Source organism: Dermacentor albipictus, chromosome 5 (assembly GCF_038994185.2).
Source record: "Dermacentor albipictus isolate Rhodes 1998 colony chromosome 5, USDA_Dalb.pri_finalv2, whole genome shotgun sequence".
Classification (NCBI taxonomy): Eukaryota; Metazoa; Arthropoda; class Arachnida; order Ixodida; family Ixodidae; genus Dermacentor; species Dermacentor albipictus.
The window spans coordinates 104,875,896-104,890,484 of record NC_091825.1 but is presented as its reverse complement, the minus strand read 5'-3'; the positions used below and the strand labels follow the sequence as shown (position 1 = coordinate 104,890,484).

At 46.5% G+C, this 14,589-nt stretch overlaps 1 protein-coding gene and 1 non-coding gene across 6 annotated transcripts in view; both read left to right on the top strand.

The window, feature by feature from the left end:
- The window catches only part of LOC135905912 (metabotropic glutamate receptor 5-like), a 392,463-nt gene that overhangs the window by 371,368 nt on the left and 6,506 nt on the right, over window positions 1–14,589 (top strand). For all 5 annotated transcript variants that reach the window (XM_065437030.2, XM_070538651.1, XM_070538653.1 and 2 more), the window contains 3 exons: window positions 1,924–2,050; window positions 3,133–3,454; window positions 4,732–5,364. In XM_065437030.2, coding sequence (XP_065293102.1) covers window positions 1,924–2,050; window positions 3,133–3,454; window positions 4,732–5,364 — 1,082 coding nt within the window. The remainder of the gene's footprint in view (window positions 1–1,923; window positions 2,051–3,132; window positions 3,455–4,731; window positions 5,365–14,589) is intronic.
- Window positions 13,782–13,854, top strand: TRNAS-CGA (transfer RNA serine (anticodon CGA)). The gene has a single exon. It is a non-coding gene; the product is annotated as a tRNA-Ser (tRNA).

The following is a 14,589-nucleotide window of genomic DNA, read 5'->3' as shown; positions in this document are numbered from 1 at the left end:
GAAAATGCGAGAATTGTACTTTGTTAATGCTGTATTACTTGTCCTGGATTTTACCGCCGTAAAGCGGCGCGTGTTGATTTGCAACTGGCGGCAGAAGAATGTTAACAGGAAATAAAACAAACTACACGACAAGACGATGCACATCAGAAGAGAACATGGCGGCTGACGAGTGCCGTCTAGGAAGTGACATTGGACGCCACGCGTCTCTTCTCTGCGATCTGTATGCGTAATAAAAAATTCTGTCCTTTTACTTAATTCCAATATGAAATAACGCGTTTACCACTCCCGAAGTTCGCTGCTTCTGTATAACTGATGCTCGTTCGCACTAATTCACCATGCCACTTTCAAGCTAGAAATATTGCCTACGAAAATTTCAGCTTACCTCATTTTTTTTTTAACCACGTAACCACGGTAAGTTTATTGCCCCTGGAGTCGCAGTTTATACGCAGGTAGAGTCAAACGCCTTTATAACAAAGCGCTTAGAAGCTTCAAAATTCTTCGTTATACAAGTAAATTCTTTGTAAATATCGCGTACCGTACCACTCGCATTAGAGCTAGCTAAGCACGTTTAACAAAATAAAATATTTACTTACCGTAAATGCAAGAGTACATAGCGAAAGACGTAGCTAATTGTCTTCTGTACACATTATCTGACGGACCGTGCGAATGGTGCCAACCTTATGTCACAGAATTTCCTGTCACCCTCAGGCTACAAACTTGAGAACGACGCAGGTACAGCTGCAGAGCGTCGAATGCCTCCATTGCCGTCACAGTTCTCGGATCTTCTGCAGCCGGTTCAACACTGTTGCAGCAAAACTTTTTGTTGGGCTAGTTGGTGCATTACTGATGTACTATAGCGCCAAACAGACGACACACTCGTCCGTGTCTCTTCTTCCTGTGTCGTCTGTTTGGCGCTATAGTACTTCAGTCAACACTGTTGCCTTGATGGACCTTCCCCTCTTTTCCGTAATTCTTGGCTTCGAAGACGTTGCCGTCATCTGTTTCGAACATATCGTCATGTGGTTATCAATTGCGACGTATTCGTCAGCAGGGACGCCCCACTGCTTTGTTGCAGCAAATGGCGTACGAGTTGAGCGATTTGTGGAGACGCGCGCAGCAGGACTGGAACACTCGCTCTCGTTACGCTCGTCGAGCGCGTCGATAGTGCGCAGTGCAGCTGAGCGGCAGCTGCGGAGGACTGCTGCAGCATCGCTGTACGTGCGTTCATTGTAAAGCAACAACCCAGTCTTGTGGAACCGCGAATTTCGTCGTTGTATAGGCACTTTCGTTGCGGTGATTTTGCCTGCAGAGGCGCTCGCAATAAATGCGAAACACACGAAATCGGCCAGGACATACGGGGCCCTTCGTTCTGCGAGCAATTTCGTTGTAGAAGAATTCGTTCTAAAGACGCCAGCTGTGTGTAAGAATATCGTGCAAGAATCATTGCTTACTAAAAATCACTACATAGGCTTGTTTTAAATGACACGGCAAATCTTATTATTGTTTTTATTCCGTTGGGTCTCAGAAGTTGTTTCCCTGTATTGTTCTAGTTACAAAATGTTTGGGATTTATACTTTTAATGCGTCTTTTGCGCAACACTGTTTTCGATGCTGCCGTTCTTGTCGCGCAATGTGCGATGCCTTGTTGATATTAAACTTCCAATGAGATACATTGTTTTGTTCTTTTTAGTAACAATGAAAGTGCTTTCCACAACTATGCTTCATGAACGGGCCCTCAAGGTGTGTTTATAACCCTATATGATTCTCGAAACGCAGGTAAATTTCAATTGAGTTGCGTTGAAGGTGGTCAGGGAAATATTGCGGCGTAAGTGTTGAGCCGGAAGTCAAATTAAAGGTAGAACTAGGTTGCCTCCGAGAGGCGTACGCGTAAATACAGTATGACCTCCTCGCTTTACTCTTTCAGAGCATCCACTCGGAAACGATGAAGTGTTGTTGGAACTGTGTGGCCTGCAAAGAGAATCAGTACGTCAAAGACGATTACACCTGCTTGGACTGCGAGAGGGGTTGGTGGCCCAATGAGAACCTCACGGGTGAGGCTTCGTTGCAACTTCCATAAGAACTACGTAACATGTGCAGATCGGAACAGAAGAGATAAGTTTGGCAGGCAAAGAACACATTGTTTTCATTTTTTTAAAGTTTAGCACTCACAGCAATGAGAGAGGTGTATCTATAGTCGCTCTGTCAAAATATAATAAAAATACATTGTTTAGGTGGCTCTTGACGCAGTTGTTCCGACATTTATCAAGGCTTGAGGAATGAGAACACTTGTAAAGAACATATTTCAAGGAAGAAGCCAAGATGTTACTATGTTACACGTTTAAAAAATTAAATAAAGAGCAGTCTTGGCATCATGTGTGAGCGTTGAGAAGTGCTGGTAAAAACACAGACAGCTACCTTTCTTCGTTGTCGTGCGTTAGATCTGCATGGTTGAGCGTTACCCTCTGGTCTTTCTTCGGCATAAATATAAACATTACATCACAGTACACGTTGCATAGGTAGAAGATAAACGCGATTGTACGCATCACGGTTGGTTGTGTTGCGTTTAATTAACCACTTCCTTAAAACTTCGCTTCACATACAGACCCGCATAAACGTTGAAACTGCTTAATTTCGTTCGAAGCAGTACTCATGCTGTTTCGGCTCCTTACAAAAAGCGTTAAACTGCAGCTGTAGAAAGCCGGCCTTAAGTACTGGCGAATCAAAATGTTTGCGATTTCAAAGTATGGACTTCACCATGTTTCCGTACTACACGACAAACGATAGGAGTAATTGTTGCGTTGTTAATGTTGACACGAGAAACTGCCATTCAGCTTTGAGGCGGCATATCCTTACGAACCTTGCCTATTTGCCATTTTCTTTTCGTTTTCTTCATTGTATCAAACGTGGCTCGAGAGTTGCAGGGCGCTCATCTTGCACTGCGAATTGTGAAGCTGTGTGTCATTCTGTACTAGGCATTACGTGTATATCATCGCAATTTACTTCCAGAGCTTTGTATACACCTGTTATAGCATCGCACTTAGCTGCATAACGTCATACATACATAGGACATACAAAACGTTCTTTCTCTCTTTAAACTGTCTTACTCGTTTAATTTTTTGTCGTTGTTGTTAAGGCTGCGTGCGCATCCCGGAGGAGTACATCCACTGGACTGACAGCCAGTCGCTGGCAGCCATGAGCATAGCCTGCCTGGGCCTGATGGCCACGCTGGCCGCCATGATCATCTTCATCCGCCACAACGACACGCCCGTGGTGAAGAGCTCGACGCGCGAGCTGTCCTACATCATACTGGTCGGCATGTTCCTGTGCCACGGGACCACGTTCGCTCTGCTGGCCAAGCCCAGCGCGCTCACCTGCTTCATCACGCGCGTGCTGCCCGGCCTCAGCTTCGCCATGATCTACGCGGCGCTCGTCACCAAGACGAACCGGATCGCCAGGTACGTTGTCTCGCTGCGCCTCGCTGTTCTTCCGATGCGTTTAGTCTCTCGAGTTCGTCAACATTGAACGTCCGACTCTGGATTTCTGCATTAATGGATCATCATAATCACCATCATCATCATCATCTTCTTCTTCTTCTTCTTCTTCGTCTTCTTCTTCTTCTTCTTCTTCTTCTTCTTCTACCTCTTCTTCTTCTTGTTCATCATCATCATCATCATCATCATCATCATCATCATCATCATCATCATCATCATCATCATAATCATCGTCATCATCGTCATCATCATCATCATCATCATCATCAGCCTGGTTACGCCCACTGCAGGGCAAAGGCCTCTCCCATACATCTCCAACAACCCCGGTCATGTACTAATTGTGGCCATGTCGTCCCTGCTCATTAATGGCTCATTATTGGCCCGCGCTAGAGCAATTATCTATGCGCATTCCTGCCGGCGACGAATGGGGTAAGCACTATTGCAGACGGAATTTTAGGAATAACTGATGCCGTGATTAGGAATTAAATATTCCAGTCATGTCGGTCGGAACGTGGCACGGCAGTGGCCTTGCGATAAGTCCACCGAATCAAAAGAAATACTAGAAAAAGAAAGAAAGACCATATTGAACCTGTACGAAAGCACACGCTCTATCTTTAAGCTCTGAGCTGTGGAGCAAGGTTGGGAGGCTGCCTAATTGTTTGTCGTAGCAGACGCCGTGCGCAAACTTTTGTTCTAGATAGCACATTATAAAAGGTCGCAAGACTGGTCACAGGATCAATGCTAGCTGGTGCTGATCCCGAAAACACCTTGTGGCTGCACTGCACAAAAGCTATAACTACAAAAAGTTAAGCTTCGTTTCGCCAAGCTTAAGCTTTGTGATTCCAAATAGTCGAACAGGTTTTGTTCTGCTTTCTTAGCGCGCACCGCACTGAGATGTCAGGTAAGCTTTATTATGTGTCAAGAAAACTGGGTTGTAAGGTCCAACGATCGCGATCTTATGTGAGTTACCGATAATATCTGTACTCCTTAACTTTATAATCGCAATGGTGTCTTGCAAGATATTTACTTTCCCCAAGCAAGATATTTACGCTCACCAATCACTGATATTGTCGAAAACTTTGGATATCTTAACTAAGTCGCGGAGCGTCAACGCTGACGTTTCTTCTGGAAGCAGGGTCAGCGCACTTAACATTTTTGCCGCGCGACATTGCGTCCGTGAATGCTAGCGTGAGCACATAGTGCTACGACCCCCAGAGTACAGCGCCACTGCCGGCTTGCAGGATCCTGGCCGGTTCCAAGAAGAAGATCATCACCAAGAAGCCTCGATTCATGAGCGCCACCGCCCAGGTGGTGATCACGTGGCTGCTCATCTCCGTCGAGGCGGCCATCATCGGCGCCATGGTGGTGCTCGAGCCGCCCGACAGCATGTTCGCCTACCCGACGCTGGACCGCGTCAAGCTCATCTGCAACACCACCACGCTGGGCATCATCGCGCCGCTGGGCTTCGACTTCTTCCTCATTGCGATGTGCACGGTGTACGCCGTGAAGACGCGCAACGTGCCGGAGAACTTCAACGAGGCCAAGTTCATTGGCTTCACAATGTACACGACTCTGGTGATCTGGGCCGCGTTCGTGCCCATCTACTTCGGCAGCAAGCACAAGGTGATCACGCTCTGCCTCTGCATCAGCTTCTCGGCCGAGGTGGCCCTGGTGCTCCTATTCATGCCGCGCGTCTACATCATCCTGTTCCGGCCGGACAAGAACAACCGCAGCGCCTTCACCACGTCCAAGGACGTGCGCTGCCACATCGGATACATGAACTCGAACATGGCCGCGGCCACGGCCGCCGGTGCCTCGGCCGTGTCCAGGAACTCGTCGCACTCGACGTCAGAGTTCTCCATGGAGTCTCCCAGGTAAGCACCGCCAGTTCGGTCCATTTAATGTGTTTGGTTGGTCACGGAGTTTTGGTGTGCACTGAGAAGAATGTGCTCCTTAGCTCAGCTGGATAGTCGAAAAGCCAAGAGCCCTTGATGTAGAAGGAGCAGGCATGCGTCGTTGATGTGGACGGTGCGGCCAGAAGAACGGAGAGAAGCGCGTGAGCTGACAGCGGCAGTGCTTCATAGTAACCACTGTCGGATTTGCATCCTCGTTTGTGTGAAGTAACATTCAGAACCTGCCGAACTGCGGCTCACTGCAGTGGCCTTCCTGTCAACGAAGACAATTCTCACAGGGCATATGTGCCGCGCACAGTTTTTTGAAAACATCCGTTGCCACCAGCTTAGCCAAATATAAGGCACACTGAAAGTGAGGTACCACAACGGAGTGACTGACCGTAAATAAGTACCCGGCTTTATTGTCCTGAACGTGCTTTGTGCCATATGCGCTCTTCCTGCCATTTTTAAAACCTCTGTTTAATCACATACTGGTACCTGTAAAGCATTCGTCCATCGTTCTTCTTGATTGTGCATCAAAGCCCTACACAAAATAAAGTATCCCTGGTAAGCTCTTGCAAGATGCAAACGGGGATTCTTATGAATCCCACATGAAACAAGCCACGAGTCGGACCGTCTCTAAAGCACAAACATATGCTTTAAGTTTTGCGTGACACAGATATCCAAATGCAGGTAATCGTAGACATATCTGTGCAGATACGGAATACAAAAAAGTACGCGTGCGTGCGCCGCATAGGCAATATTTCGGAGATACATCCAGAAATACGATGTTTTACCGAAATGTGAAGAACAATAATCAGCTTTGTTAACCTTTAGAGATGATAGATTACAAATAGCTGTACTAATTACCCTTCAAAAAGCTGTGGAGATTTTGCTGTTGGCCTGACAGCCAAAAATTTTCCTGAAAATATTCGATTCCTACACGGGCACTTTGCTTAGCCGACTTCATACGGCGATTAACTTATGTACTATGGGTATGCCGGGCCGTCGTGACAAATCCGAGTCGCTTTAGTAGCGCTGAATTTTGTGGGAGATTGCATTTCTAACTGACACCGAGATCGTTGGAAACACTAACACACTAATTTTTGCATTTTATAGGTTCTATAGAAGTGGAAGATCGAATGATTCACTTAATGTAGGGTGGTTATTTTTTTTCTACGAAGGAACATAAAAGAGTATCTTAAGACGCCTGTGCACAGGAGCGAGTCTTTCGCTGGAATCCTGCGAGTAAACTTCCTGAACTCTGACCAAAATACAAAGAAGTAAATTGTGAAAGATAGACGAAATGCTCCCGTTTACTGCAACAGAAGGTCTTACCGTGCGCTGAGCCTTTAGTTACCATGCAGCTTGCAAAACAAAACGCAGGATAGCAAACAGCAAAACATAAGTGTGGCGTTTTGGAGGCGAGTTGGTACATGTTCACTACGTATACGTAGCGCATCAAAAAGCCTAAATGAAAGAAATGAGAGACAGAGACAGTGTCTTCGTCTCTCGGTCTTTCTTTTAGTTTCTTTTTTTTCGTGCTCCACGTATACGAAATCACGCACAGCTATCGGCACAGAGGCAAAAGAGGAAAAGAGGAAAGGAGGGAGTGAGGGACAAAGGGGGCGGGTGGGTGGGGAGGGGTGCTTCAAGAGTGCATGTCGGCGGCAAGCAACTCGGGTACGACGTCCAATACGCATGCATGATAAGCTCACTATGCTGCTTTTCGACCCGAAGCTGGTTTGTTTAGGGTTCTCTAAGCCGCTCTTCATAAGCCCGCTGGTGCGGCCACAGTCGTGTATGCGTGTATGCCTACAGCGCGCTTGCAGCGGAACACGGGGAATGGGGTTGTAAATACGAGGGGAAAAAAATGAGACAGGAAGGCAGCAGCCAACGGCAAGTCCTAATACGCCTCCCCGCCGTCTCGGTTTTCGAGGGGAACATATCTGTATATATGTTTTCTCTATCTCCCGGAACAACGTCACCTGCAGCTGTCACTGCGATGCTGCTGAAGTATGCATGCGTGCTTGATATCTACGCTTCTGTGCTTGCCTTTCAAATGCAGTCGCGCATGCAACAAGCTGCGCGAGGAGCGAAGCATAGAAGCTGTTTTACCATCTTTTCCATCTGCCTTCCTTCCGAGCGGAAAAAAGAAAAAGATTGTCCCGCGCTCTCAGTGTTCGCTTCACCGCATTCCTAGTTCCTTCGCCACGACCCACACGAGGATGCCGTCGAAGCAGCAGGGACGCAGAAGAGTTCAAAATGAATAATCAAGATTACAACAAAAAAAAAAGAAGGAGGGGGGCGGAGGTAAGAGGGGACAGTACAAAGGAAGGGTCATAGAGGGCATGGCGAAGTTTTGGTGAGAGATGACTTTGCGCTCGTAGATGTTTGGGCTCGTAGGCTAACACATGCTGGAACCCAATATGGTAGTGTTTTCTTATAATAATAGTGGACAAGGCATACGGTTGTATGTGTGCGTGCGTATGTGTTTAGATAAACAGAAAAAAAAACAAGAAAGAACGAAGAGTATTCTGGAGGTTACACAAACCAGCGTTCGGTTTGCTATCCGACACGGGATGAAGAGTCGTTAGTTAGGGCTTTATCGCGATTGGGAAAGACGATTGAAAGAGGAAGAGGAGAAAGAGGAGAGGAGAAACACCGCTCGCCCAGCAAAAGCTGCTCAGCAGCATTACAGACGCTCACTCAAGCCCGTGTATAGGTTTGTTATTAGAAGAGAGAAACGAAAGTTAGGGATTGTTTATTGATTTAATTTCATGCCGAAATCCCAGAGTTGGTACTTCAACGTGGCGTCACAAATTTTAAAGTATCATCTCGTATTTTAGCCGATTGTAATTGAGTAAACGTTTCCGAGAGCGGCCACGTTTAACCTTTCGATCTTTCAAAACGCGATGTTGTCCACCCTCACCGATAATCAATGAACGAGACCCGAGCAGGCGTCGTCGAAGTCATTGACATCACGACGAACTGGTGCGGCAACTTCGAAGTGGCATAGCCACCTGTCTTTAGATCTTGCGTCTTTACTGACTTATCAAGTCTCCTCTAATGCTAACAGCGGCATTTTTTGTTTAAATTTTATGGACTGCGAATTTGCTACCACAGCTCAACTTAACTTTTTGACGTAGTAGTTCTGCGGAAACCCGCAAGGTGGAGAGAAGTAATGAATAAAGGGAAAATTATAAAATAAATTAGTAATGAATAAAGGGAAATGTAGCAATTGCTACGAATGGGTGGATGTCTGATTTTCCCTTTATTCAACTTAATTTTTTGTTTAGTGTCCGTTCAAGGCCCGCCGAAAAGTAGGGAACAAGTCAGACGAGTGATTCGAAGCGTGTTTGATCATTACCGAGATGTTTATACAAAATTATCAGGCTGCATTTCTTTAGGTGAGTTTTCTCTGGTAACAATACGTTGACAAAATAGGCATCGATTGCTATCGTGGTTCTCACTACGAAGTTACGTGCTTTCCCTGCCTGCAAAGCTGCTGATTTACTCCTAACTCGCGCGTTTACATTACGGCTTACTTGTGTCGGGAACTATCGCCGGAACCAATCTAACAAAATTGCCAAACATGAAAAGTAGTATCTGCCTTGCTTCAATGAGCGGTTCAGTTTTCTTTTCTTTTCTTTTTTTGTTACTGTTAAACTAGCCCGAGAGAGAGACGGAACACGTAGAGAAAAATCACTAAATGAAGCATTCTAAACTTCATTTATTGATTTCACAGCTGCGGAGGACAGCCGTGGCGCCGCTGTAGTACGTGCGTCCATTGTAAAGAAACAACCCAGTCTTTATAAAACCGCGAATTTCTCCTACATAGGGCAAACGGGGCGCTGCGTTAACGACCGAATTAGGGAACATGAGAGAAATGTAGAGGAAGATAAAGAAGGGCCAAACATTCCCAAGCACATTAAGTCCTGCCCATCACGCTCTTGTGAGCCATGTTTCGCAGGGGCGCGAATTCTGGCAAAAAGTAAAGATCAAAAAGCTCGGGAAGTGATTGAAGCTTTCTTTATCGGAAAGAAAGGAAGCATGTGCGTTAGCGACCCCTCAATAACATTATGTATGGCTGAAAAGAAATATTTAACCAGTGCTCTTCCATATCAATCTTGATGTGATTGTGTCCTTGCGTCTAAGACGGGTGTATAAGTGTGTGGTGTGCCTCCGAATAAAATCAGTTGTAAGTGGCGCTCTGTACCGTCTCCTTCCTTGTGTCGTGTGTGTTTTCGTGCCTAGTAGCCAAGATGAATTGTGACCAACTCGCCCAACAAGATGTCCTTTTAAATTGTATAGGTAGCTTCCTTGAAGTGATTTTCGCTGTAGAGGCGTTCGTAGTAAATGCAAAATATACGTAGTCGGGCAGGACGTATGGGATCCTTCGTTGTGGAAGCGTTAGTTGTACAGACGTCAGATTGTGTGTAAGAATATAGCGGCACAATCATTATTTACTAAAAATCACTACATGTTCTTTAGCAGTATTAAAAAAGTTGGTTGTTTCCACCACGTACGCCCGCGTGTTGTTCCTTATGTTCGTCCATTAGTTCCGTCAGTGTAACACTAACATGTCAGATATATACTTTTTTTTTTGCTTGAGCACCTGTTATTGATACCGCTTGGGCGTCTTGTATGCAGTGACCCGCAATTCATTGATGTTATTTCTTTTTTTCGCTTACCATGGTTCTGCCCCTCCCCCTCCGCCCCTTCCCCCTAATTTCTTTTCATCAAAGGTACGCCTATATACGGGATGTCCGTACTATTGCACAGAAATTTAGTAATATGGAAATACCACTTCACTGGACAGAACCAAGGCAATGTTGTCTGCCGTCGCTTGGAGATACTAACATTATTTTTTGCATTCCACCCAATTACATAATTAGGCTTAATTATTCAACTTCTCAAATATTATAATTAGATCAAAAGTGTAAAAGAGAAAATTGTAGGGCAACATGAAAGACTCCCGATACAGAGAGAGAGAGAGAGAGAAAGGCAAAGACAAAGAAAGGCTAATCAGAGATTATCTCCGGTTGCCTGCCGTGTACTAGGGGAGGGGCAAAAGGATGCGATAGGTGTTGCGCAGTATGTGCTACATAAAAATTTGGAGGATGCTTAAGCTACGCCTGTAAGAGTGGAACGCGACAGCATTCGAAGATCTTTGACTTCTTCTCACGCTTCCCGGTGTCAGGATTGGGGGCTCAACCCCATCGCTCGTGATCCGTTGTCAAGATTGGAGTCCGGCATGAATTAGAAGGTAGCTGGCCCATGCCGTCGTCCAACTTATCCACGCTGAAGACGTTGATGAAGGGAAGGACTGCTTCTCATCGAGAACGAGGAATAAGGGTTTATTTACAGTATTTACATGCAGTTCATCAGGCTTACATGACTGCGAGAGAAAGTACGTCAGTCTAACACGACTGCTTGAGAGAGTGTCTCAGTCTAACATGACTGCATAAGAAAGTGTGTCGAGCATCCGCACAACAGCGGCTTATAACCACTCGGTCTCCCCTTGATTCCAAGGGGACGGAAACGTTCGTCCAGTCATTGTAAACACGCCGCCTCTCCCCGGGACGGCTTACACACACACACGCACACACACAGGTACACGGTCCGGAGCCGACGTCAGAGGGGCTTCGTAGAACTCGGAGCTAACCCGGGTAGCGCGTCCGGGTAGCCATTGTCTTGCGTCTTGGTCGGCGCGTGGGAAGGGGTCTCCGACGAGGTTCCCGCGGCAACCCCCCCTCTCATAGCAGATCAGGTCCGCATTGGTGGGTTCGGTAACAATAGTTGGCCCGCCGAACTCATTCAGTCACAATGGCGTCGAGGCTAGAGCGTAACGGTGGCGTTCCTTGAAAGTTGACGCCGCCGTCGTCGCAACTGGCTGGCAACACTTGCACCTCAGCTGGGCCGTTCTTAACACCGGTAACTGCAGCTCATGTAACCGTAATCTTTATCGGGAAACGCTGTCAGCGAGCGCTGGGTACGAAGGCGAGCTTTCTGGTAGAAACGTGGCCTCTTGCGTAGATCGCGGACGTGTGGAGGCGCGCGCCATCTGGAGGTGTTGCGAGGAACCGGTCGCGCCTCTCTATGAAAGGTAGAAACGCTGGAAAGGGGTTTGGGCTTTTGAGTTTCCGCGTAATATAATTATGTTTTCTCGTATATGGAAATTACAGTCCGACGCTATCATGTCTGTACGTTGTGCTTAGGTTGTAATTTGCGATTTTTCTGACGCCTGTTACCTTGAGGAATTCAATTAGTTCAGTAACGTCTCTGCGCCACACGGAGAGTCTGCGTGGTTAGGTGTGCGTGGTACAGAATGATTTTTTGTATAAGGAAGGTCGACGCTGGACGCGGGACGCCGACGCAGAATTTTCTGCGACGCGGGGCCTTTAGCGCTATCACGTTAAAAGTGTTTTTGCGAGCGTGAAAAAAGCCCGCGAATACACGCAAAGTGCCTCGAGTGCCCAGTCACGTGGCAAATGTGTAGACAGCGCCGGCTACACCGGCGCTATCTACAGACACTTCATCACCTTTACCGCAGAAAAAAAAAGTATTTGCAGCCTGATGTGAAATCAATAAGTTAGAGAGAGAGAAAATGATAAATGAAAGGTAGGGAGGTTAACCAGTAAGTTAAGTTTTCGCATTGCAAGGCACCCCAGTTCGAACTCTCCCATTATAGTTTTATCGTTTCTGGTGTCCACAATAGTACATGCTTCTGCCGACGCTAGAAAAGTGGCACTAACGCAGGCGTCCATTGCCTTTTTCTTGGGGCTTACGAAGTCAGCCGCCAGCATACACAGATAAATATTACCGACGAGTCTTGAAAGGAAACTGCGGTTTGATTTGTACAACGTTTGCACGATCGCGGTGCACATAACATCTTGGTTTTTATTTATTTTCATAAAATTCGCGAATACTGCAGCACGCTGAAGTAGAACATATAGAGCACTTTGTTCGGCCGCAAAAGATCAAGGGCGGTTTTATTACCAGGATATAGCCACGAAGCTCCGAAAGAAACTGATGCTCGTTACACGAGCAAGAACAGCTTCGTAGCTGCAGCAGAATTCGCCCAGATCCAAAGATTGAACTAAGCGCCAGTTCGCCCTGCCAGCTGATCCAATCAGAAACCTCGCGCAGGTGAGCGCGAGAAGGTAAGAATAAACGACGAGCCGGTACCCGGGAACAATGATCAGCGAAACAAAAACGAAACATCCGAAATTGGTCAGACAGCGTATACTACAGTGGAATTTTTCGTAGCTCAGCCGAGACACTGATGCGCCAGACGCCGAACACACACTGTGTCCTTGACGTCATCCTTCGTCCTTGTCTTCCATAATGAACCATTTCACCCGCGTTGAACTTACTTCTGGGCTGCAGGGGCGAGGGGCAACAGTGTCGATAGCTTTACCGCACTGTTTCTACTCTTTTTTTCGCTCTCTCTCGCTCACTCTCACTCTCTCTTACTCGCTCTCTCTCTCTCTCTCTCTCTCACACACACGCTCTCTTACACTCTCTCTCACTCTCTTTCACCCACTCTCTCTCACTCACTCTCTCTCTCACTCTCTTTCTCTCTCTCACTCTCTCTCTCCACACTGCATTCGTCCCCGGCACGCGATGGCTGCAGCTTCGCCTTCGCAACTTCGTGCGTCGGCAACACGTCCCCGACTTGTGTTCACGCCCCAAACACGGACGTCCCCTCTCGTGTACCTCGTGCATCTCCTTCTCCTCTCGTCCCTCTTGTATAGCTCGCTGGATGGCATCGATCCGGGGCCGAAGCTTAATGGTCCCTTGCGAAACAACCGGATTTGCGTGGCCCTTTTCGTGTCACGTGCTTTGACTTTCTTTGTGTATGAGAAAAACTTGCACATAATTAATGGTCTCGTCTCGTTCGCCGGTGGTCGTCGTGTGCCTCAGTCTCGCAGCCGGGCCCATTGTCGTGCGCCGGGATTCCTTGTCCGAGTTCGATATACATATATATATATATATATATATATATATATATATATATATATATATATATATATATATATATATATATATATATATATATATATATATATATATATATATCCTATGTTGTCCTTGGTGTCAGTGTTTGTTGGCTTCTTACCATATGACTAATATCGGGCCCCTCGGTTCACCCCCTTTCTTCTCGTTCATTACACAACGAGGGTCTCGAATCCGGCCACATTCATGCCTTCAGGTAGCATATGTGGGTTTATTGACCAGTTGCTTTCACCCGAAACGATCACGTTCTCGTGACGCCTGCGGCAAAAAAGACGTTCCACGTCCGCCGCCTAGGTCTGTGAGTGGTGGCGCTGGCTAACACTCCCAGGGTTCTACTAGGACACATAAATACCCTAGAAAGTGGATGGGAAAACAGCGCCGCGGTAGCTCAATTGGTAGAGCATCGCACGCGAAATGCGAAGGTTGTGGGTTCGGTTCCCACCTGCGGCAAGTTGTTTTTTTCATCCATTTTAATTTCCATTAATTTATGGTTTCTTAATTTCATTGATCAAGCACAAGCGATTTCCCCTACGTTGTCCTTGGTGTCAGTGTTTGTTGGCTTCTTATCATATGACTATATATATATATATATATATATATATATATATATATATATATATATATATATATATATATATATATATATATATATATACACAAACTAAGCTGTCGTCGACGCTAAGGAAACCAAGGTCGACATACATGGTGCTTGAAATGATTTGATTGTTAAATGTCGGTCTTATCTCATTATTATGTGTCCTTTTCATGTTCGTCATACACTTACGTCGTCTTATTCACATACCTCGACCCTGTCTTATTTAGCGCGCACACTTGGTTGACCTTTTCTTTTTTGAGCGTTTGACACTCTGGAATGCCGCCCTCACCTCTGTTTTCTTGTTGCTCTTTCATGCTACCGCAAGGCACAGGGCCTATTACTCCCGATTAGTTGCGGCTTCCTCAAAACACACGCCAAGGACTCGGGACGGGCTCTCGCGAGGCCGGAGGCTCTCCGCCCTCCCCGATTCTCTGACCCATGTTACCTTCGTCCCGATCTCGGACACTTTGCGCCAAGTGGAGTTGATGGCACTTGGGGGCCGTACGGCAGAGGGCAAAAACGTGAAAGGCACTCACCTTACACCTCCTTTACGGCTAATTTGATTACATTCTTACTTGCCGCCTCTGGGT